This window comes from Mustela nigripes, chromosome 15 (assembly GCF_022355385.1).
Source record: "Mustela nigripes isolate SB6536 chromosome 15, MUSNIG.SB6536, whole genome shotgun sequence".
NCBI lineage: Eukaryota > Metazoa > Chordata > Mammalia > Carnivora > Mustelidae > Mustela > Mustela nigripes.
The window spans coordinates 17,251,986-17,277,546 of record NC_081571.1 but is presented as its reverse complement, the minus strand read 5'-3'; the positions used below and the strand labels follow the sequence as shown (position 1 = coordinate 17,277,546).

General features: G+C 41.4%; 1 protein-coding gene across 4 annotated transcripts in view; it reads left to right on the top strand.

Moving 5' to 3' along the window:
• DCLK1 (doublecortin like kinase 1) overlaps positions 1–25,561 on the top strand; it is a 349,188-nt gene that overhangs the window by 292,273 nt on the left and 31,354 nt on the right. For all 4 annotated transcript variants that reach the window (XM_059378351.1, XM_059378350.1, XM_059378354.1 and 1 more), the window contains exons 9-15: positions 1,017–1,074; positions 1,581–1,700; positions 5,675–5,821; positions 17,144–17,277; positions 19,076–19,153; positions 19,527–19,623; positions 21,404–21,484. In XM_059378351.1, the coding sequence (XP_059234334.1) occupies positions 1,017–1,074; positions 1,581–1,700; positions 5,675–5,821; positions 17,144–17,277; positions 19,076–19,153; positions 19,527–19,623; positions 21,404–21,484 (715 nt within the window). The remainder of the gene's footprint in view (positions 1–1,016; positions 1,075–1,580; positions 1,701–5,674; positions 5,822–17,143; positions 17,278–19,075; positions 19,154–19,526; positions 19,624–21,403; positions 21,485–25,561) is intronic.

Below are 25,561 nucleotides of genomic sequence, written 5' to 3'. Positions count from 1 at the left end.
TTTTAAACTTCCATTCGTAGTCAACCCCACTCCCACTGTATTCATTTGGATCTCTGAAGTTGGCTTTTATCGATGGGCAAAAAGCTAAGCTGTTTTGGTTTCCCACCAGAAACGAAGTGGAAATGCTTGTAAAATAGTTGTTTCTTAGGATTATTAAGTACACATCCTTCGACAATAGAACTGTCCATTTTGGCACTGCAGGATCTTGGAAATGTTAACACAAATTAGGAAGCTATTTAAAGGTAGCTATATGACTAACACTCCCTCCCACACCCATCACAGAGGAAGGGCAGTGTTGGCTGGGCTGTATATGAACAGAGTCCTCAAGAACTCAAGAGTCTTGTTTTATTTTGTTTTTAAGACTTATTTATTTATTTGAGAGAGAGAGAGAGAGCATGCAGTGGGTTGAGCAGAGGGAGAGAGAGGGAATCCTGAGGCAGACTCCCCACTGAGCATGACGCCTGGCATGAGGCTCCATCCCAGGACCCCGAGATCATGATCTGAGCCAAAATCAAGAGTCAGACGCTCAACTGACTGAGCAACCCAGGCGCCCCAGTAGTAGTGGTTTTATTACAAGTATGGTAACATTAAACAGCTCAGGATGGGACACCTGGTTGGCTCAGTTAGTTAAGCATCTGCCTTCAGCTCAGGTCATGATCCCAGCGTCCTGGGATCAAGTCCTGCATTGGGCTCCCAGTTCAGCAGGGAGCCTGTGTTTCCCTCTGCCCCTCCCCCTGCTCATGCTTGCTTTCTCTCTCTCTCTCTCTATGAAATAAATAAATGAAATCTTAAAAAAAAAAAACCCAGCTCAGGATGTTTCTATGCCAGCGTAGGTGTTGTCCTTACACTTGGTCAGCCCTTTAAGGTTTACATATTTCTCTGAAAAAAGGAAAGAGTCTTTTACAAAATATATCAGTTTGATACAAGGTCTAGGGGGTAAGAAATTAGTCCTTAACAAAATGACTCAACAGATTTGAAATTAAGTTTGTTTCTCACAAATAACTTTCTCGTTGCAGGTCAACGGCTAGGGAGTATGCTCTGAAAATCATCAAGAAAAGCAAATGTCGAGGCAAAGTATGTATAAGGCTTATTGTCATGGAAATACAGTGTTACGGTGGGGGTGGGGTGGGGTGGGGAGGTAGAAACACAGAGATCAGTTCCCAAATAAACATAAATTTACCCTAGGACTTGCATTTTGGTGGAATACAATGTTATATATTTAATGGAATATAACTTTATAAATATTCTTGGAATGAAAGTTAGGAAGAATGATTGCATGTTATGTCTGTTCCTTATTGTTGGTTTGCTTGTTTTACTTTCTTAATTTACTTTTGTGATCTGAGTTTCATTCCGTCCTTCTATATGCAGTTTTAGTTCTACTGGTAAGTCGCAAGCATCCTCTAAGGACCTTCAACCACTTTTGGCAATTCTAGGCTGAGTATCAGAATCTCAGACATACTCATTGTATTTTACCCAAACATAGCTCCTTTGATCCTCAGATAACACAGCTGCACTCTTGGAGTTAGCTCCTCATGTGTTGTGATGTGTATATTAATTAAGGTAACTTTTCGCTTAAACAGGAGCACATGATCCAGAATGAGGTGTCTATTTTAAGAAGAGTGAAACATCCCAATATTGTTCTTCTGATCGAAGAGATGGATGTGCCAACGGAACTGTATCTTGTCATGGAGTTAGTAAAGGTGTGTATCTTGGAAAAAGAATAAACCCACACAAGGCACCGTGCTTTCCTATCTGATAGAGGGAGCTGTTTCCTTTGTTTCCTTCCACCAAAGTTTATTTAGTCTCTCCTTTCTGTATATTGGCCTAACGGTTAAGAGTATGAACACTAGAGGGGCGTGCGGGTTGCTCAGTGGGTTAAAGGCTCTGCCTTTGGCTCGGGTCATGATCTCAGGATCCTGAGATTGAGCCCCGCATCAGGCTCTCTGCTCAGCGGGGAGCCTGCTTCCTCCTCTCTCTCTGCCTGCTTCTCTGCCTACTTGTGATTTCTGTCTGCCAAATAAATAAATAAAAATCTTAAAAAAAAAAAAGAGTATGAACACTAGAATGAGAATGCAAGCATTCAAGTCCCAGCCTAGACCATTATAGCTTTCTGACCTTGGGTATACTTCTCTGTACCTTAGTTTCCTCAAATGTAAAATGAGATGAATAATAGTACCTACCAGGAGTGTTATGGTGAAGATAAGATAAGAGGGATGACTTATACCATGTACTTTTTTTTAAGGAAGGTAGAGAGGGGGGGAGGAAGAGAAGCAGACTCCCTGCTGAGCACAGCACCCAATGTGGGGTTCGATCTCATAGCCCTGAGATCATGCCCTGAGCCAGAATCAAGAGTTGGATGCTTTACTTGACTAAGCCCACTAATGTACTTTCTAATACAACAGAAGGTACTAGGTACCAATATGATCATTGTTTTTAATCATTGCTATAGAAATTGTGCCCTTTTTTGTGAACTACATCCAAAGGTATCAATCATTCTTATTTAAAAAAAAAAAAAAAAGCTTTAAACTTTTACTCACCAATGTCAGAAAAATAGCACTAGAAAATACTCAGCTGCCTTTCAGTAGATGTTACAACCTTGTCCTGTTGCATAAAATTACATCTGTATTTTATTAGATCATAGAATATAGATATATTGTTAATGGCTGTATCAACGTGAAAGGTGACTCACCTGTTCCCTCTATTTTTATATTTAAAATTTTCAGTAACTAAAAGTTTTTACAAATTTAATATGTAGGATTCATGACGTGCTATTTTTCTCAAGCCTTTTTTCTATTATGTTAATCTAACTGAAGGTGTAACTAATTTCTACTTTAGTTGTAAAATGTCGTAAATTAGTCACACCACCCTCTGCATCAACTGTGTGCGCCCGTCAGTGAGAGCCTCGGGCTCCAAACCGTGTTTGGAATCACACGCCCCAGCTGGTGGCAGGAATCAGCTCTGGGGAATGTGGCATTTCCTGCTGTAAAGACTTAAGACAAAATCAGCATGTAATAAACTAATCTGTTACTATATAGAAAAATGTTCATTCGAGGATCCTTTAAGCTTTTATTATTCAGAGTTGTTTTACTTTAGATCTATTGGCCTTTTTTTTTTAAGTGCTTATTTGTATTTACAAATGAAGCTTACTTTTTTCCTACTTCCTGTTAGGGTTTTTTCTTATGGAGGAGTGGGACTTGTTTATAGTGACACAAAGGTACTGTCACCCTTTGAGACCAAGGGAGATAAATATGGAAAACTGTTATTTCAACAAAGAAAGATTGATTTCAGTTATTCAGAAGATTCTCATATTGGTGCCTTATGGCCAAATAAAGTTTGGTAATTACCAATATTGTAAAATACACTTCCTCTAGCACCCAGGATAATATTTTTTACAGTGACTTTAATTTTGAGGGCAACAAATTCCCATCATTCCTGTTGCCTTTCTGTGTGCTGTTAAAAATTGATTCGTCTCCTTTTATTGGCTGATCTTTGAAGAGTGAAGACTAACTTAGATTTGAAACTGAAAATGAAAGGGGCAAAGGCTTAAGAGTTCAGAACACATTGTGGTGGGAAAGCCTAGTCTGTCACTCTTATGCGTAGCCAGGTGACAATAGCTAAGTTACCACTGAGAGGTCCTGGCTTCACTCAACAGCCTTTGCAAATTCCCTCTGGGTGACCAAGAGAGCCTAACAAGGCCAGAGAGTGTCCAGCTTCCGGACTCCTCCATTGTACCACGAGATGATACCCTCAAATCTGGCTGACCCAGAACTGCTGTGAGGCCAGGTCTGGAAGCACCCCAAGAAGTGAAGGCCAACCCCAGGCTTGACTTGAAAGGCTCCCACAGCGTTTCCCCCCCTGAGAAATGTAGCAGAGGCCATGCTTCTCAAGAGTCCAGTGGTGTCCACAGAGTGCCTGCAGCTATAGGATAAACAAGGCCTGTATTCTGGAAAACAGTGAAGTAACAATAATTATGAATGAAATTCCGTAATTAATAAGAACAGGTCTTTGTATTGCCGCCTGCAGCTCTGTGCACATGCACATTACATATGTGTTCAGAGGAAGGCAGGCTTCGTGGAGGAGGCGGCCCTGCGGCCAGGCCCTCACCGATCAGCAGGTTCACAGGTCTAGCTAGTGGCAGGAGACGCAGTGAGCCAGGGTGGCATGAAGGGAGGCACCGGGAGGTGGAGAGCCAGGGGAAGGGAACGCCCACTTCCTGAAGGAGGAGCAAAAGACCCACAACAGCGCGTTCTCTGTAAAGAGCCCGGAAGCAGCGTAGGTTCAGAGGCTGCCTGAGAACCAGCGAGGGAGAGCGCAGCCGAACCTCTTCGGGGGCATATGGGGCGGACTGGCTGTGTACGCGGTTGGCCTTGTCGTCGGGGATGCGGGAGACGTGCGGTGCCAGGATGCCTGGAGCCGCCCTCCACGGCTAGGACGGCTGCGGTGTCGTGGCGGGGTCACCACCCACAGCTGCACCCCCAACCCGCTGCGCTGCGGCGCTGTTCATGGAGACCCCAGTGAAAATGCCGCCTCCAGGCGGGGCCCGCAACCAACCTGGAAACCCGCCTCCGGCAGCCTTGCCTTTGAGAGAAACAGCGGAGGACGCGTGCCTCGTGACTCACGTGTGTGTGATCAGGCTGGGGACTGCGGAGGCCTAGCGGACCGCGGGAGACGCCTCCCGAGCGGAGGTGGTGCGGGGCCACGCAGGACAGGCCGGCTAGTGAGATCCGGAAACTGCCACCCGCAAGGCCTATATTTTGCTCTTGCTATTAAAAAAAAAAAAAAAAAAAAAAAAAAATGAAACCCCTCACATTAGGCAACAGATGAACACAATTGGCTCCCGTGCTCGGCTGTTTGGCGCATTGTGTCCAAGAATGATGCAAACGTTGTTAGTAAATCGGACCCCAGTTTCTGAAAGGGTTTCCAATAAAGAGAACTAAAATTGGAGCCTAAAATTGTTCTGTTTCTCCAAATAACAAGAAGTTAGCCAGGAACAAGGGAAACAAAAGTTCAGATGAATAATGGGCCTAGAAAACTTCCTTTGAAATTTCTCCACCCTCCTCCCTCCTCTCTTTTCTCTCTCATCTTTGGAATGACAGTTTCTGGTCCTTTTCTCTGCTCCTTACAAAGAAGCACATTATTGGAAAAGAAAACACTACACCCACTCCAAGAGAGTGCACTTTAGGGAATGAAGGGAATGGAGTGTGTGTGTGTGTGTGTGTGTGTGTGTGTGTGCGCGCGCGCGCGCGCGCGTGCGCGCGTGCATGAACTTCATAAGGCAGCTGCGCATTTTGTTAAGGGTGTGGTCTGCTGGATTACCTGTTTCTCATTTGGGGAGGCTTGGGGTTATGAACTTTTGCTCACCCTTGATATGAGGCATGTCACACATGCCAGCAGGGCACCCCAGGGTCACCAGGCCTCTGCCCTGGAGACCTGGCTCCACCTCTCCTCCCCAGCTGGGGCCGAAGAGATGACTGCATGTCCGATGGCATCACAGCAGGGAGACAATCACCAGACGAGGGCTGTGGGCCTTCAAGGGGGAAGTGGCGGAGACAGCCCTAGGAGCCCAGAGATGCTGCGCGCTTCTCTGTCTCCTTGAGAATGTGTCCGTTGCCTCTCCAGACGGCCCCCCTGGGCCATCTGCTAATAGCTGCTCCCCCTGCTGTTCTCTTATCAGGGAGGAGACCTCTTTGACGCCATTACTTCAACCAACAAGTACACGGAGCGAGACGCCAGCGGGATGCTGTACAACCTGGCCAGCGCCATCAAGTACCTGCATAGCCTGAACATCGTGCACCGGGACATCAAGCCAGAGAACCTCCTGGTAAGAGCAGTTCGAACCTCACGCGTCTTGGGTCCCAAGCATTCATGAGTAAATATGATTTTTTTTTCCTTTCCTATTTTCTTTTCTTTTTTGAAAAGAAATATACTTTAAAGGCTACTTTCCAGCTGGACTGGAGTAGCTGGAAACGAACCTCAAGTGTATCCATAAGGGTTAATGTGCGGTTAGAAGGACTTGACTAATTATTAGCAAATAAGAACCAGAGACAGGGTTGAGGGAATAGAGCTTGGGAAATCTAGGGCTGTGGGTAACACCCTAGGCTCGACCAGGATACTCAGGAGGAACATTTATGTGTGGGTTTATTTCTCTACAGTACTTCGATGTCCAAAGTTCTTATTGGGGGAGGGGGAAGGCTCTCAGTCTCCCAAATGTACTTTCCAATAGTATGATCTAAAAGCTAAGACAATAAGTCATGAGTTTTAAAGATACTCGCCTTTCAACATAAAAATAATCATGATGAAGACAGATTTTAAAAATCAGGGACACCCCTATCCCCCTTTATGACTATTTATTTTGCTTTTCATGAACTCCATGTCTCTGGGGGAAACACTTAGCGTTCTTTACGCAAACAAATGGGGATGCTTTCATAGTCCAGTTGTTAAGGGGACAGTACTGGAAAGAATTGAGGAGACAGGGACTGGGCATCGGGGAGCTGTCACTGGTGAATTTGGGAGTCACATCAATTTTGCTGGCTATCCAGGCTGGAATTTTAATGAAATCTATTCATTTTCTTCCCCCACTCCACCCAGCCCCAAGATGCTAGTTCTCTTTTACTATCATTACGCAGGTCTGAGAGTCATGTATTATATGTTACTGTTAGTTTGTCCATCTCTTCAGAAATCCGGGAATTGAGGATTCTCTTTCAAAGGCAGCGTTTCTCCAAGGGTGGTCCAAAGACTCCCTGCATCTCAACTACTCCCAGATGCCTGTTAAAAATGCAAATTTCTGAGCCTCCCTGCAGCCCTAGCAAATCAGAATATGGTGACTGGTGACAGGGTACAGATCTTCCTTGAAACAAGCTCCTCCACATGACCCAAATGAGCATTCAGGTCTAGAAGCAGATGAGCAAGCCAACTCTCCCACCACAAGAAGGGCTGATGAGGTTTGCTAAGATGGTGACCCACCCAGGTGCTTGCCGTGAGTGCTTTTACACTCATGATCTCGTTTAATCCTCACAAAAGCTAAATGGGGTAGGTTCTATTACCGTCCCATTTTACAGGTAAGGAAACTGAGTGCCTACAAGTTTAAAGACCTATGTAAGGCCATTATAACTCATCTGTGGGAGAACTAAGATTTCAGTCTAGCTCTGTCCTACTTGAGAGCTCCACATTTTAACCACTAGATGACATGAAGCTGTGCATTAGGGAGATTTATTGTGGGCTGGCTCTGTGCCAGGTTGTGACAGGGAACAGAGAGACCGATGCCTTCATGGAGTTGACATTCAAGTAGGAAAAATAGGCATTCAGGAAATAAATACGCAAGCCATTAGTTCGCTGTAATTATGTTCGTAAACTTGCATCTACTGGCTAATGAAGGCAGTCGAGGTCAAGCGAGGGAGCTCTGACTTAATTGCCCCTCAAATTCCACATCTCTGCAGTAGCCCGAACATTCTCTTCTGCATAGTTGCCTCCGTAACCTGCAGCAATTTTCTCTTGTCTGCATTCATTATTCCTGTGTCCTGAATTATGTAGGATTGTCTCGTGGGAACAGACTTACAATTGGCCTTTGTTTCAAAACTTATCTAAACCCCCAAAATTCAGTGATTGAAAATTAAAGTTTCGTTCCCCACCGCACCCCACTCCACTTTACAGTTTGGTTTTGCATGACATTGCCCACTTATTTCTTATTGGAGCGTGGTCTGTTTCTGTAAATCCCATACAGGATTACTTAGCAATGTAGTTTTTCTAAAATTATAATTTTTTTACAAAGTGCTGGACACTTTGAAAATATTGTGCTCATTCTAACATATTTTACTTTTTAGATTATCCAGAAAGAAAAAAGTTCACTCTTTTCTTTTCCTTTCTCTTCTAATGTGAGAATGTGAAACATACACACACTATTAAAGGCATTTACAATATTGGTTTAAAAAGTATATATGGGGACGCCTGGGTGGCTCAGTTGGTTAAGCAGCTGCCTTCGGCTCAGGTCATGATCCCAGCGTCCTGGGATTGAGTCCCACATCGGGCTCCTTGCTCAGCAGGGAGCCTGCTTCTCCCTCTGCCTCTGCCTGCCATTCTGTCTGCCTGTGCTCGCTCTCTTCCCTCTCTCTCTCTGATAAATAAATAAAATCTTTAAAAAAAAATAAAATAAAAAGTATATATGAACGAAAGTAATTCTGCTTCTCCAATATAGTAATTTTTACTCTCAGGAAGTATTCAGAATTGGTGAGCTTTGCAGGGATAAATCTATTATAGTATAAAATAGGTAGAAGAATGGAAGAACTTGAACAGAATTAGGACGACATTACTAATTGAACTTGAGACTTCTGTTAATTTCACATTCTGTTGAACTTTATGTGGAAGTAAGAGGAAATCCTCATGGGAGGCACATTCACATCGCAAGGATTTATAGTCAGATGGACCAAAGTTCAAAACCAAGTGCTTCACTCTTCCAGTGGCTGGTCTTATGACCTTGAACAAATTTCTTAACTCCTTTGAGTCTCCTTTAGGGGGATTTTATGAAGATAAAGAGATAACAAGGAACTACTAGCTTCCCACCTTTTGATTCCCTTTTATTTGTAATAAAAATTAAATTATCCTAAAAATAAAACTGTTTCACAACAAATTATGTTGTAAAAATCATCTTGCATCTTTTTTGACATTGCTTTTAAATTTTTACTGTTCACTCATGCATGGATTTGACATCTCCTCACAAAATGTAGAACTGGAGACTATTTTTGAAAAATGCTATGACAAATTTCATGTAAAGATTTCAAGTCCGTTTTCTTACTATCAAATAAATAAATTTACCAAATAAATAAAAAGGCCTCACTACACACTTTGCATTACTCTTTTATTAAGACACCTCAAAAAAGCCTAAGTTGTTGGATTGCTAATAAGATTTTTGCCAGTTAAGTGTTGTTTGTTACAGCTAGCAAAGTATTATTTCTAAGTGTCTAATTCAGCTGTAAATTCCATTTTATGTAGTATCATATATGTAGAACTTCCAGAGTTTTTTTATTTTTAATTATTATAGAACTATGTAAAAATATTGTAGCTGGCCTTAAGGATCTATATGGATCTATTGAAGTCTAAGTATTTGTCAGGTCAAGGTCTTTTAATGAGAAAACATGATTTATAGTGATGTCCAGCCACATTTGGTGCAAAAACTGGGAATTGACCCAATATAAATACCCGCTATAATTTTATTATGGTGTCACTTATAAGTTTTTGTCTGGTTTGTTTTGTGTTTTTTTGTCACAAGTTATGCCAATGACCTTACATGGTTCTTTCTGCTCTGTCAGGCCTGGAGCTTAATGATCATATGGATGAGAGGCCAGTGGGATAAAAGGGTGGGTGAGATGAAAGAGTGAGTGAATGAGTGACACTTCTCCACAGACTAGAGGACAGACCCAACATGACAAGGTCCAAGCCATTCTTCAACTCATTCATTACACGGAGGATTCACATGGGCCTTAGTCTAAATGCCACTAACTGGGGGAAGTGCAGTGTTTCCCCAGCTGTGCTTACACCCAGGACGTGTGTGTGTGTGTGTGTGTGTGGTGGTGGTGGTGGTGGTGGTGGTGGTGGTATATAACTAAAAGAGACTTTCTGTTTTTTAAAAAACAAAACCAAAACCGTCCTACTGAGATCAGCCACCTTCAGTTTGCAGTAGTCACCACTAGATGGCAAGCTTGCACCCTTGGCAGGAAAAATTCTCAGAAGCATCCTGAGTTTTCTCCTAAGGAGCTGGGAGGGTCTTTTAAAATGTATACACAGGTGCCACCTCCTTAGGAAAGTTAAAGTATTTACTGGCAAAAATATAACTTGCATCACTAGTTTTTACTAGATTCTAGAAATAAACGGTAATTCTCTTTTATATAAAAGTTTATGTTCAAAAACTTTTTCCTTCTACACTCCCCAGTACTCTCTGGGAGAAAACAGTTTCTCAGAGAATCTGCCTGTCTTGGTCAGAAATTTTCTTTTAGAAACTTTCTGTCCAGGTGTTTGTACCTGCTCCTGACTGCCCATCAAAATGGCATGCCTAACACAGAACCCTCATTTTCACTAAATGGATTGTACGTGGCAATAAGATACCGTGTTCTCTCCCAGTGATGACCGTGCATGACCTAGGGATGATGTGCTCCAGCTCCTCTTGATTTCCAGATCAAGCCAGCCCTAAGCCCATGAGATGGCAGATTTCGTTCAGCCCATGACCCTTAATCTCCAAATAAATCCATTTTGTGGCGAAGTAGCTAACTACACTGGTATACAAGGCAAGTGTCACAGATAGACTGCATCTAGAAGTCATAGGCAGAAGCACAGTTGAGTTGATCTATAGTCGGTCCACTTCTGATCGTATGGTCTTACGATCTTGAGCCAGCAGAGTGTTGATTAATGGTTGGGAGACCCAGAAGCAGGGAGCCAAGGCCCCTCAGGATTCTGCCACTGGCCCAACCCCAGTCAGCACTAGTGATGTGAAATGAAGATAGATGTATTATAGCAAATGACAGACTGGGAACCAAAAGTATCTTTGGCTCTGTGATGTCCAAAATCAGTAACATGAAATTTGACAAGAGAGACATATAAATCCCAATGGACTAAGTGGTTTTGGTGTAGTTGTTTTAATGATCATGTAGAAAAGCAGTAATGGAAAACTTGGCCAGACCATGTCAAAGGCTATTAGCTGAGCATAAGTTCAGGGTGAGCCTTAGTGGGATATAACTGCTAAAGAAGTACCCCTTGATTCCTTTCCCTGGAAGAGTGCTGCCATCAAGAGGGTCCTCTGCCTTGCTCACGCCAGTTACCACTATGTGGAGGAATATGAGCACGTCATGTCAGAGGCCTGGAGTTTAGCCCGCAGAAGGGAAGGAGAAAATGGAGCATGGAGGCTCTGGTCAAATATATGAAACACTCCCAGATGGGAAATGGGAAACCTTTTCTGTGCTGTATTGAACTCCAACTAAAGAGAAGACATTCATGGTTGAGAGATTCGAGGTTGATGTAAGAAAAAACTTTCAAACAGTTATACCTGTTTGCAAATTAAATGGCCTTTATTATACATAGCTGTGGTCATTGAAAATGTCTAAGCAGCACTGAATCATTATTTTTTATAGGTGTTTAGGAAAAAACTCCTCCCTGAATTTGGATAAAAGTTACGGGAAAATAGAAGAAAAACACCACTTTCCCAAGACATTATTTAGTATAGTAATATGCCAGATACTTTACTGGCACCTTTGCTGAGGGACCCTCTTCCAAAGACCTGTGATTGCACATGGGAGAATCAGGAAAGTGTAGTGTGTTGTCTTGTTTGGCCTGGGTATGTCTGCCCAATACTCATCCCTTTTGTCATTAAGGACTGAAATAATATCACTCATCTCATTTAAGATGACATGGTCTTATTGGACTAGCAAAGATTAATAAATAATAGCATATAGTGTTGGAAAAGTTATTTGGATACCAGTCATCTTCTATGTGTTGGTGCAAGAGTAACTTTGCAGAAACTTTCTGGAAGGTACTTTGGTAATAAATAAGGAAATCTTAAATACTATGAGCATCCTATGGCCAAGTAATTCTACTTCTGGAAATGTCACAAAGAAAAAATCAAATCTGTATACATATATAGGGATGTTCATCTCAGTAGTTTTTAGCATGAAAAAATATACATACATATATATGAAAACTTATGTCAGGGTACTAATTAGTTAAATAATGGCATGATGAGGGGGGAGGGGGACATACTGGTTAAAATCTTGGACTTGGACTTACATAAGCTTAAGTTCTGGCACTGCCACTTAGTAGCTGTGCAACGTTGGACAACAGTGCAACATCTCTGAGACTCCATTTGCTCATCTACAGAATATCAGTAAGGTGATTTAATAGGTTGTTGTGAAGATCCACTAGGATAATGAGCATGAACTCCTCAACAGGAAGCCTGACATATCCCGTATGCTCAGTAAATAGCAGCCATAGTCGTTGGGATTATTATGACGCTGCATCCATACAGTAGAATATCCAGTAACCACTGAAAATCGTGATGCAGATACACATGTCCTCACTCATGATATATTGTCCCGTGGAAAAAGAAAAGCAGGAGAGAGAGGTAAAGCAGGGGCTAGAAGTTCATACCCCAAAATGTTAGCGATGGTTATTTCTAGGTCTCAAGAATATAGGTGGGCTTAATTCCCTTCCCTCTATAATTATCTGTCTTTTCTAATTTTTCTACAGTGACATGTTGGATATTACTTGTGTGACAAAAATATGAGTTTTAAAAATGACAATGACATTGAGTTCCCATAGTTTTCGCCAAAGGCTAGTATGTGCAATGGTTCGCAGATTCCGGAATGTGCCTGTTGCGTGGGTCTCATTGCAGCTGCGTAGACCTTCTCTTTAGATAGTTTCATGACTATTTTAAAGTGAGGATGAGAATCGGGTTTCCTGGAGTTCCCACTCATCCTCCATCTTCCCAGATCTCTCTAGAGTAATATTTTGAAAGCTATTTTATTTCTCGCTCTGATGTTGTTACTCCTCTTCTGACTTGGGCTATACAATGTTGACTCTTCTTATTTCATTTAACCTTTGATTTCACAAAGATTTTACACCTGGGTACAAAGTGGGTTTGTTTTTTTAGGAAATTTTTTTTTTTTTCAGGAGATTTCATTTTAAAGTATGTGGACCCTAACGTGCACTTTGTAAAATAATTTTCTGCATTAATGTCGTTTTGCTTCACTTCTTAAAGAGTAAAGATTTAAATTTAATTCATTTTCCTTAGAAAGGAGTATAAAGACCATATACCATGGCTGGAGGAAGATCAATGTCTTTTTAAAGGGATACCATAGTTGAGAAAAAGTGAATTGACTTTTTTTCATGGCTTTGTCAATTTCATGCCACTTTTGTTCAGTTCTGTTCAATTTGGTGAAATTATTTTTTAGTACCTATTGAGCTCCTCTGTGAAAAATATTTCCGTGGATATTAATGATTCATTAGCCAGCATTTCAACAGGGTTATCCTTGAATTCACAGCAACGTTGAGAATTATGTTTGTTCCAACACATCTGTTATATTAGTCAGCTTTTAGTTCTCTATTATGGGAATCTCAGAAACCATTTGCTTGGGTTCAGGTTATCTGTGAATTTTCATATTATTTTATGGCCACCAGCTGCATTTTATGACTATATATTAAATCTTTTATTTTTTCAAATAACTTTTCCAAATGGTCTCAGTTTCTAATCCAGAGGAAATCAGGCTTATGCCCAGACATCTACTGTTCAGCAAGTTACAGCTACTGCAAAACCCCAAATAAACGAAAGAGAAACAAAAAGAAAACTCTTCCTCAAAAAGGAAAAACCCTGCATAAAATGCCAGTGTGCGAAAAACTTAATACCTGACCTTCCCCTCTATCTGTTCTTGGTGGGACATGCCTTCAGCTTTTAATTGGAACCTTTTTCATAATTGTTGCCATTTAACACATTTAGTCTGTCAAATCACGGGATGTCTTTATAGCCATATAATAAACCCTGGAGAACAACTTCTCTGACTGTAGCCATCTGCAATGATCACAAGAGTAGCTTACAAAATACTGACAATCTTTATGGTAATAGGATACATATGGCAGGCCACAATTACGTGTAGCTGCATTCAATTAGTGTTGTACAATTACACAGTTTTATTGCTTAGTTAAAACAGTGAAAGCACTACATACTGGTAATTTGCACTAATCCCCGTCTCTTTAATAGCCCCTCAGTGTTTAAAATGTGGGGGAACATCTATAGTATTTAAAGGGCTTGGGATGAACATTAAATTATATCTCATGTTGTGAATACTCATTGATTGACAATCAGTGGACTCCCACTTCACTTGTGGGTCCTGTTTTATGGAGGCTTTAAAATACAGTTATAGCAAAAAGCACTTTTTTTTTTTTTTTAACACTAGAACCCCACTTGCCAGATCGGGTTGCCCAAGCCTGTGCTTGCAGCCTGTTAAATGTCCCTCCTGGAAGATGGTCAGGACAGGGGGACAGCCAGAGGAAGAGAGTCAGAATTGATTCAGGGGCAGTATAAGCCAAGGACTCCATATTTTAAATGTGAACTTGTTAGAGGCTTTTCCCATTCCTAACTTTTAATTAAAAACTTAGTTCAAAGTAAATTTATAGCTGCCATTTGGGAAAATACTTTCTGGAGATGGTTTTGTGAGTGAGTGAGTGAGTGTGTGTGTGTGTACATGCGCACATGTGTGTCTGAAACAGATGTATGTAGCAATCTGTGATTTTACCAGAATTTTAATTACACTTTTCAGTGGCCTTCCTCGTGCCCTTCTGTAAGTGGCTTGGTAAGAGATAAGGCTGAGCCCAGCTCGGGTTGCCCCAAGGGCTAACAGGGAAGCCCAGTTGTGAGGCGGGCTCATTATACTGCTTGGGCAAGGTGCGCTCCCATTGGTGGCGAGGATACTCTGGAGTATGTTCTTCTGTATTCTTCTCCCAAAGTGTTGACAGAGAAAAACCCAGAGCAACCTTGTTTCCTGCCCTGCCTGACAGTAAGTAAGTTAAACAATTCCAATCGAGAGTCCTGGACATTCATTCACCTGCAAAAACATTTTGCTGAAGCATTGCTAACATAGTGGTGTCTAGAAGTGTTTTCAGTTACGTGGATCAGGCTTTTGTCTCTCGTTCTTCTTGTCTGTCGTAAGCATCACGTTAACCTCTTTATGCCCATGGAAATTCTGTGTGCTTTTTCAAAGCAGAGGAGGGGGACATGGTGGAAGTGATGGAGATAAAAAGAGCATTAAGATGATGGATTCTGTGTGTTTTATTTAAATGTTGTTGGTTTATTTGAGAGAATTATTACTTTTATGTAATCCTAATTTTTATTATCTTAGTTAATTTTTTTTTGGTGCTTTTTTTCCCCTTAGGAATAGAAACTTTGAACTTTATTGCTCAGTATATTAAATGTAACTGGCATATGGCTGTCTGTGAGGTAGAATTCCTAGTCAAATGTAGATGCTCAAAAATAAAACCTTTGCTAAAGGACAATTACATGGTCATTTTAAGAACCAAAACGGGACTTACGACTCCATCTGCCAACATGGCTTTTCACCCAACTTTTGCACTAAGTTAGGTGATCATAGATACTATGTTTAGAGGAAAACCACAGAATTCCTGCATAAATGGAGTTGTGTAAATTGAAATCTACACCACCTCCAAAAATAGGCACCATGGATGTTTGGACCTGTCAGAACATCAAAACCGGAGATGATTTTACATTTTAGGAAGTAACAAATGGAATTAAAGTAACCAAATGGAATTAAGGACGTAAACAATTCTGCTCTGTCTGGGGAAATAAGCTAGATGATCTTCTAGATGTTTTCATCTTGGGTTTCTGTTCATGAAAAACATTTGCTTGTCACCTGGATGACCAGAATGGCTGAGGTGCTAAGATTATGATTTAGGGATTTCTTTTGCCCATGAACGCATAGCCTAGGAATGACATACATTGTGCTTTGCAGCTCCAACACCTCAGTTGCTAGGGCTGATGGGCTGGAGAGCTGCTTTCTTAAAGGAGGGAGGACCCTGTCCATCCCAGATGACTGCTGGGCAAAGCCACACCTACGAGGGACACACGGCCATTTTTGCCCTAACAGCCTACGTGCAGGTGACCCTGTCAGCCTCCGGACACCTGCCTGAGGGCTCAGACTAGATGGTAGTCAAGCCCTTAAGGAGAAGACTCCATGCACTGAGTGTGGAGAAAATGGAAAAGGATATTTTCTGCCCAGAAAAGACCCGGTCTCTCCAGAAGGGAAGCTCGAACTCCCTGCCTCTGCCAAAACAGTTAGATGCAAATGATCGATGCTGATGCTGCGGCTTCACCAGCCAAACATCTGCACTTGAAGCTGCAGGGACAGGAGAAGTTAATCTACTTTCTCCAAAGAAAGGGAGACGTGGTGTGTGAGCGGTCGTGGGGCTCCTGATGTGTGGAGCTGCATCTTGTTGTGTGAGAGGCTCCGACCGCTGTGTCACATACACGCGATCACAAGGAGGCAACAGAAGAACATGCAGGCTTCTGGCTGGATGAATTATTTTGATGTACACGGAAAACTTCACCGTGTCCTCCAGGCATCTCCTGCGCCTTTCCTGGGAAATCTAGCTTTTAACTGTGGTTTTCTTTCTCCTATTGATTCCAGTGGAGGGCCCTGAATTAGAATTCTGAATGCCCTTTGATCTTTTCTTTGAAATAGTAGAAGTGGATACTCTTTGGAGCAGACCCATTTGGTTTGATCATGGGCTGGAATTAAAGCGGTATAAATACTTGCCTATGGTCCCAAGCATCCTTTTCTTGATTTGTTGGGTGAAAGACTAGAGGCTTTTACTGCCTTAATAAGGAAACCTGGACCGATTGCTGACTCTGCACCTGATAAATCTTTCCAAATTGCCACAGGTGAAATGAAATGTTAATATTCCTTTCAATTATTAATAAAAAAATGTAAATAGATTTTGTTGGAAATGTGGACCACTGAAAATGAAGTATTTTAATATACGTGTAGGGTTTTTTTTGTTCAATTACTAAAGAACTGTATTTTTAAAGCTTCTTACATATTAAAATGGAGAGGTAGTTCTTTTCATAAACTGGAGGTACTGCACTGGAGACTTTCTGTATTTCATCGTATTACACAAATTAATTTTAATTGTAGAAAACATTAAGTACAGATAAGCAAAGAAAAAAGTCTCCCATAATCCTAACACCGAGAGACAGACACACTACACTGTGTTCTTTCAGACATTTTTCTTGGCACATATTTTTTTTTCTTTAGTACCCATGTCATGCAAACCAGTCTGAAATCTGCCCTTATTTCCCCCAAATAATTTATTTCAATAGACATAAATTCATATCACCACATTAAGGGTCATGTAGAGTCCCACTGAATCAACGTACCATCATCTATTATTAAATTTCCATTTGCTGGCTGTTCACCATGTATCCAGTTCTGCAGTAATCTAAAAAAAGATATTCTTGTATGTATCTCGTTGCATAATTGCCTGTTTTTTTTTTTTTTCACTTTATGATAAATTTAAACCACAATGCCCATCGTCCCTTCAAGAAAGATCATCTGAGCTCTTGGTTGTAAGGCGATTTCACTCTTTACTTTTACTTTAGGTATACGAACACCAAGACGGCAGCAAATCGCTGAAGCTGGGTGACTTTGGACTGGCCACCATTGTAGACGGCCCCCTGTACACAGTCTGTGGCACCCCAACATACGTGGCTCCAGAAATCATCGCAGAAACTGGGTAAATGCTTTCCGCGGTTTATTGGAGTGCTGTGCTTGCCAAAGAACTAGTCTGCTTCGAGAATAGGAGAAAACAGCCCTGTCCCATCCAGACAGAATTAGCTATCAGATTTCTTTCAACTCCTTTTTTTTTTTTTTTTTTTTTAACTTTAAAGTGAGAGCCATTTTCTCTGTTTCTCCAATCAAGTTGCCAATTACCGCAATCTTGTTCAAGGCTTCCATGTGGCCTTTGTTAAAGGTAGAACAGCAGTTATTAACCCCAGAGTAAAAAAATGTTCGGACGAACAGAGAAACATACAGCGATGGTAATTAACTTGCTTTTGGATAAAAGAAACAGACACTGCTGTGTGCGGTGATTACAGTCTCCTGTGGTTATTTCTCTCCGCTATCCTTATTCTCCTGCCCCACTCTCCTTTTGGCTCTCTTGGCGGTCCATTGATTATCCATGCAGTACAAACACCCTTAGGCATCAGAGGGCCACTGGGAATTTTCTGGTGTCTATGTGCAGCGGCATCAGATGAATGAAAATCTCTAGACTGGGGGGAGAAGGCGGGTGGCCCAACACTTACTAAGGACCTACTACTCTCTGCCAGGCGTAAGCTCCTTTGCTTGATTCTGAACTCTTTCAGTAGACAGTATGATTCCCATTTTGCACATGAATAATCTTGCTGCTGTGGTTGGGTATCCTGGAAGCTCATGACTGGATAGTGGCTGAGTCAGAATTTGAACTCAGGGCTATGTGAATAAAGGGCTCTTTCCATAGAGAGCCCTATATCTTGCCAGGGATCATAGGCGAAGTTCTGAAGCACTAGCCTCACACAGAAGGACTGGGGAAGGGTGGTACACCAAGGGGAAATGGCCTTACTTTTTCCCCTCAATGAGTGGCACCAACCCACACCTGAGGGTCTAGGTTGTATCCTCCCCTGTGACCCGTGGAAGATAGTTTTACTGCTTGACCTTTGACCAGAAAGGCAGAGGAACAGAACAGATGAGAAGGGAATGCCAATTGGGAGATCCCTAAGGTGGGACTGGGGGTAAATGAGGACTTTTTTTCGTCAAATTTGAGTGAGTTGGGAGCCAACATTTGTAAACTTGCCGACCTCCCTAGGGGCATGCTGCGCCTGGCTAGCCAGCTACATTTCCTAGTTTTCCACCCTGAGTACTCTGACAGCCTGCTGGGAGGGAGGGGCCCAGGCGAGAAAGACGATTGAGTGGATTGAGTCGGGCTCTTGGAAACCCTGCTTGGAACCCTGCTCTGCCACTCACTCACTGTGTGATCTCGAGCAAGACTACCCCTCTGATCCTTGGTTTTCTCCTCTATAAAACAGGCAACAGTACTTATCCCGTCTAATGTAGAGTGATAGAAAAACAACATAAGATAATGTACGTCAGTGCTTTACGAACTGGAAAATATCCTAGATGTAATTATGTTTTTTAACATTGGGACTTAGATTGTTTCAAGGGTCCATCCCCATCTTAATACTGATACGACCGTAATAAACCTTTTCGATGAAACCTCTCTCACTTACTGATACTTGGAAATGATCCTAGACATGCTTTACTTTGATTTTTATTCATATGTCTTAGACGGTCTCTCTCTCTGTCTCTCTCTCTCTTTTAATTATTTTTTCCTTGAATTTTGTTTAGCTGGTGGGTTTTCATTTAGTATTTGTTGTTGGGTTTTAAATTTTGTTGAGTTTGGTTTTTGATTTAGAATAGTAGAGTCATCTATTTTGCCAGTGCCCCATAATTTGTCCCGGCTTGACTTGTGCTAACTCTAACGTCACTTACTTTTGCAGATATGGCCTCAAGGTGGACATCTGGGCAGCTGGTGTAATCACTTACATCCTGCTGTGTGGTTTCCCTCCGTTCCGTGGGTATGGGCAGTCATCTTTTATTCAGTACCAACAAAGCATTTCTGTACTCTCTGAGTGATCCATTCTGCCTTCTTGCACAAAAGAGCCTGAAGCAGGAAGTGGATGGAAGAACTTGACTTCCAGTGCCCGTTATTTTTTCTGTGTTGTACACACTCATTTACATGCCTTCCATAAATCTCCCTCATAGAATTGAAAAACTCATTCTTTCCTAATTGTCCAAAACAGTTCCATATTGACATTTTGAATAGCTTAAAAACACACATTTTACACACTTACGGGGAAAGGAAGGGCTCGAATGCAGAAGAGTGGAGAGACATGCCCTGGGTTAACATTTTAGTGCTGTGTTTTTCCTTGTTGTGGTTCATGTAAACAGAAGCGGTGATGACCAGGAGGTGCTTTTCGATCAGATTTTGATGGGGCAAGTGGACTTTCCCTCTCCATACTGGGATAACGTTTCTGATTCGGCGAAGGTAGGTTTCCAGTGCCTTTCCTTTTCCCGAGACCCTGTGTGTCTTAATGCAGTTTTACCTAATGATGTTGTAGATAAAATTTCTGTCCATTTTTGTTTAATTACTGGGTTTGCCAGGAGTCCACGGTCATCAGTCATCTGTTTGTCGCCATCCCAACTTACCAAGCATCTCTGTTTTCTGGCTTCATCGCTTCCTGTTGTCACTCCACTTACACTGTGTCTTGCTACACCAGCCAACCTTAAATTTTGATGTAGCTTGTGGCTTTACCTCTTTTGGGTCTCAACTCAATCTCACCCTCTCAGGGAAGCTATCCCAGACCACTCTATTTTCAGATGCATTTTTAATCTACCTAGTTTGCCTAGTGTTCCTCATCTGCTCTGTTTTTCTCTGGTAGCCCTTACACCCATGTGTCCTTCTGGTATACCATCTACCTACCTTTCTCTATCTGTTTATTTTCTGGACAGGTAGATATAGGTAGGTGTATACATCTTACTTATGTCATTTATTTTCTAGTTTTCCCTCACTAGAACACAAATTTCATCAAGACAAGGATTTTTGTGTATTTTGTTTATTGCTGTATCATCAACCCCGATGTAGTGACCAGTATAACTAGTGCTTAACCAGTATGTATACATGCTTAACATGTATTAAAATGAATGAATAGGAGATCAGCCTCTAAGAAAACTGCAAAAATCTTACATGGAGACATTGGTAAAACTCGAGATAAAAAAGAAAACCTTTTAATTGACTCCTTAATGTCTCCAAGCATTGACTTAAATTTTTAACAAATTGATGTTGATAAATAATTGACTTTTGATTATTCAGTGTATAAGCCTTTCCTTTCTCTGTGTCCTGAGTGTGAGTTCAATTTAAAACCTGACTTTTTCTGTGGGGGTAGAGATATTTTTGCCTGTGAGCAGTCTCTTCAGAAACCTTTCTACCTCTCAGTGCCTTCTCTCCATAAACGAGGGCTCCAAGTCATTGACAGATAGGACCATCTCCCACATCCTCATGCCATCCGCAAAGGGCATCACACCAGCTCATTGCTTTAATAAGTCCTGGCCCATGTTGGAAAGTGAATGAATGCCTTCTTGCACAGAGGAGCCTGAAGCAGGAAAAGAACATAATGAGAACTTTATGGTAGAATCTTTACATCAGTGAAAATAAATCATCCTCGTCACAGAATGGTAGTCAGACCCCATGACTGTAAGGACCTGGATAACACATATCTAACCATTTTGTTACACGGGAGCTTCTCTTCCAAAGTGGACAAGTGTGTGACAGACTCATCATTAAAACTCAAGCTGTGCTTTCCTGGTCCAAATCATTTTGAACTCATGAGGAAGTCTCATTAATTTCCAAACCATTAAATCATTTGCCCCTTAATAGTTCCATTTTATTGGTATTGATTGATGTGGAAATTTTTGAAGCAATGTTAACAGATTTCTGTATTAAGCTAACTTAGAAATCTCCGTTAAAGTACGAAATTCGAGACAAAGGAATATTAATCCTTTAACTTGTTTAATTTATTTCTTCTCTCCTAAATGCACTTCAGTGAAATTTATTCTAATCTTTCTTTTTTTTTCTCACCATATGTTTGTAATTCTAAGTATTGACCTTTTCTTTAACTTCTAAGGGTGTTAGATTCCTGTGGGTAAGCTGAGTTGATATATTTAAAACGTAGAGCTTTTCTAAACTGAAAGAGAACTTCGGCGTAGGAAAATGCTCAGAGTTTTGCCATAAAAATGAGACAAATGGAATGAAATGTTCCCTTCCACAGGAGCTCATCACCATGATGCTGTTGGTCGATGTCGATCAGCGATTTTCAGCTGTGCAGGTCTTGGAGCACCCCTGGGTCAACGTAAGTGACTTCTTCCTTTCCTCGTGCACACTTCTAACGTTCCTTTCTAAAACCACCTATTTCCTAATGATATCGCCTCCGTTGTAAAGTGCTGTGTTCATATTTATTCCTCCCCCGCAAACATGCTGGAACAGCGACGGCATCTCAGACTTGCTCCTCTGAGTCCGTGCTGACGGATGCTCTCACGGTCCCTTGCACATAGCCTTTTGATGCAGAGGGGCTGCTTTCCGACTGGGGAGGCGCACGCACATGGACAGCCCCCCTGCCTCCAAGCTACATTCCGAATACAGCAACAGCAGCAGATTTTCTGAGTCAGTCCTGCTTTTGCATGATGCCTACCAAAAATACCGTTGACCCAAGGGTCCCCCCCATGAGGCTTGGATTACTCCATTGCAGCACTACTCAGTCTGGAATGCACTCACGAGTCACCTGGGGGTCTTGTTAAAATGCAGATTTGTTAAAATGCAGATTCTGATGTCATAGATGTGAGGCTCTGAATTTCTAAAAGCTCCCAGATGCTGCTGCTGCTATTTGAGTGGTAGAGTCTAACAATATGAAATTCTTTATGAAAGAATTCCCCAGAGCACAGTCATTGTTGTCCCTCTGTCTCTCCAAAACGGACTGATCAGGGTTTGATCAGGGTTTGAATCATAATAAATATGCAAAGAGCGCTTCACTGACAAAGTCTGCCCAGGACTCTTCTAAGCCCCTCACATATGTTAATATCGTATTCTTCCCAACAACTGGATAATCTAGGTCCTACTGTAACCCTCACGGACAGCCTTAAGTTAATGGTTCTTACCTCCAGAGTAGAAGACAGACAGAGTTGCACTTATAGAGAGATGGACATGAGCACAGACAGGGACAAGTATAACATGCTTAGCTCACAGATAGAGATTTTGCCAGCCTTCCTACAGCTTCAAGTGATCTGGCTGTGAGTTGAAGGCAACAAAACATTCCACTTCTCTAAATTATCACCATAGTGATTACTTAAGTAGGTTTTTTTTTCCCCAAAATCACTAATTTTAAGGATAAGGTATGATTGAAAGCACAGTGTTGAGACAGACTACATCCAAGGTGACAAGAGTGTAGGATCTTGTTCATGTTCTGACATGTAGTGGCCATCGTCCAAGATTCTTATTTTATTTATTTTTTGTTGTTTTTAAATTATTATTAACATATAATGTATTATTTGCTTCAGGGGTCTTCATTAGTCTTCATTAGTCTTACACAATACACAGCAGTCACCATAGCACATACCCTCCCCAGTGTCCATCATCCAGCCACTCCCTCCCTTTGTTTCCTGAGATTAAGAGTCTCTTCTGGTTTGTCTCCCTCTCTGGTTTTGTCTTGTTTCCTTTTTTCCTCTTTCTCTATGATCCTCTGCCTTTTTTCTTAAATTCCACATTTCAGTGTGATCATCTGATAATTGCCTTTCACTGATTGGCTTATTTTGCTCAGCATAATACCTTCTACTTCCACCCACATCGTTGCAAATGGCAAGATTTCACTTTTGATGGCTGTGTAATATTCCATTGTGTGTGTATATATATATATATATATATATATATATATACACACACCATATCTTCTTTATCCATTCCTCTTTTGATGGACATCTGGGCTCTTTCCATAGTTTGGCTATTGTGGACATTGCTGCTATAAACATTGGGGGTACAGATGCACCTTCAGATCACTATGTTTGTATCTTTGGGGTAAATACCCAGTAGTGCGATTGCTGGGTTGTAGGACAGCTCTAACCCAGCATTTTATATGTAGAGAAGTAAAAATAGGAGAATATTTATAAATGTTGATTGTGTGTATAGACACACAACTAAGGTTTGTTTTAAATATTTTCATAGAGCAGAGCTTCCCAATTAGTATACAAATATATAAAGCTATCAATCCCCTTTTCCCTTGGGATAGTCAGGCAGGGCAGCTAGAATCTAGAAGTGATCACCTCCAACCTCAGAACCTTTGCATTTACCCCAGGGTGCTAAACAAAAGTTATCCTCATCCATGAAATGGGCAAAGTTAGGAAGCATCTCAGGTAAGCCTAATAATAAACCTACAGGATAGGCAGAGTGGGTATTACTGTATGCATTTTACAGATGTGGAGACTAAGGCTATGGTAAGTGACTTGCTCGAAGTAGCAAAATTTATGATTGAGCCAAAATTTGCAGCCAGGTCTCTTCACTCCAAGCCTATTTGCTTTCAAGTCCTGTGTACCACATTATACCTACCCATCCTTTGTTATACATGAAAGTACCATGAATATTGGAAAAGAATGCATGTATTCATTGTATCATTATAATGATTGTTCATACAAGTTAGCAACATCTTCAAAGGAACTTACCTAGGTCATGGCACCTTTCCCTTAGATTTACAGAGAGGAAGAGGCACAGGTCAGCTGCTGCCTTTCTTGGTGGAAGCAGTTGATTCTGATTGATCTACATGCTAATTAAAAGCCCATGATCTACAGATTGTCAAATTGCATGATAGCACTAATAACAGTGGGACTATGATCCCACAGAATAAGCCAGAAAATCTGAATCTGAAACATGGCCTTTGAAGGCTCACAAAGAGCCACGAGAAAAGAGATTTCACAGACTGCAAATAGCCATTTTAGATTTTTAAATACATTTTCTTTTTTTGAAGATTTTTATAAATTTATTTGTGAGAGAGAGATAGAGAGAGAGAGGGTACAAGCAGAGGGAGCAGCAAGAGGAGGGAGAAACAGGTTCCTCGCTGAGCAGGGAGCCCAATTTGGGACTCGACCCCAGGACCCTGGGATCACGACCTGAGCCGAAGACAGACACTTAACCGACTGAGCCACCCAGGTGCCCCTTTAAATACATTTTCTTCAGAAGACCACTGCCTGGCAGGCCCGCCCTCTAGAAGCCCTGATTCAACCAGACAGTCACAGGACAACAGGGGTGGGGGTTGAGAGTTGGGGAAGGCTACCCCAGCCAGCCTCTGCGTGGGGAGAGCAGTGCTATAAAGGATTTCCTAGAGAAGGAGATGCCACAGCCCCAACCTGAAGGAGGCCGGGAAGTAGGTGTCCCGCAGAGGATCTCTGGCAGTATATACATATTTGTTTTAAGATAACTTTGTGGATGTGAGCAAATTTGTCTATATATTCAAGGGGGCCAGAATGCAATTAGAAACAGCCTTACCGGGTGCCTGGATGGCTCAGTGGGTTAAACCTCTGCCTTCGGCTCAGGTCATGATCTCAGAATCCTGGGATCAAGTCCCACATCGGGCTCTCTGCTCAGCAGGGAGCCTGCTTCCTCCTCTTTCTCTCTGCCTGCCTCTCTGTCTACTTGTGATCTCTGTCTGTCAAATAAATAAATAAAATCTTTAAAAAAAATAATAAATTAAAAAAAAAAAAAAAGAAACAGCCTTACCCTGATTCCAAACCAAATGAGCCTATATCCATATATATCCCAATTCCATGGGATAAAGAAAAAAATTAGGAAGACTTTGAGCTATACCTTTTTAAAACTAGGTTGCTCCTTTTCCTAAAGCAGCATGTACATGTCTCAGCATAACTTTCTGCCTTCTCAGCCTGCTTTGTACACATTTTTACACATGGTCCCACTTTGCTGGTAATTAGGGTCTACCACTCCCTCTAAAACAGGACTTCTGCTGTCATTTTAGTTTCCCTCTCCGATTCCCTAAAGACATTTCTTTTTTTTTTTTCCCCCTACAGATATTTCTTAAAAGTGAGGATAACATTTAAGGAATTATCTAGGAGATTTAAAACTAAAAAGTACCCTTTATATCATTCTAACAGACCTTAGATTCTGAGGGAGAAAAATATTGATATTAGCAGAAACTTAAAAAAAAAAAAAAAGCTAAAGAAACCTGAAATGTATGAAATGATTGCTTAACTTTTGAAATTGTATTTGTGGTAACTAAATCAGAAAAATGATTATTATCTCAAAACATAAATGAAAAACCATATATAAGCTTTCACAACCAGCATTTAGCATTTATCAAGATCTCCAAGTGCAACAAATGAACAACCAAGCAATCAAAATAAATAGATTAGGCATTTAAACGGAAGTCCATTTA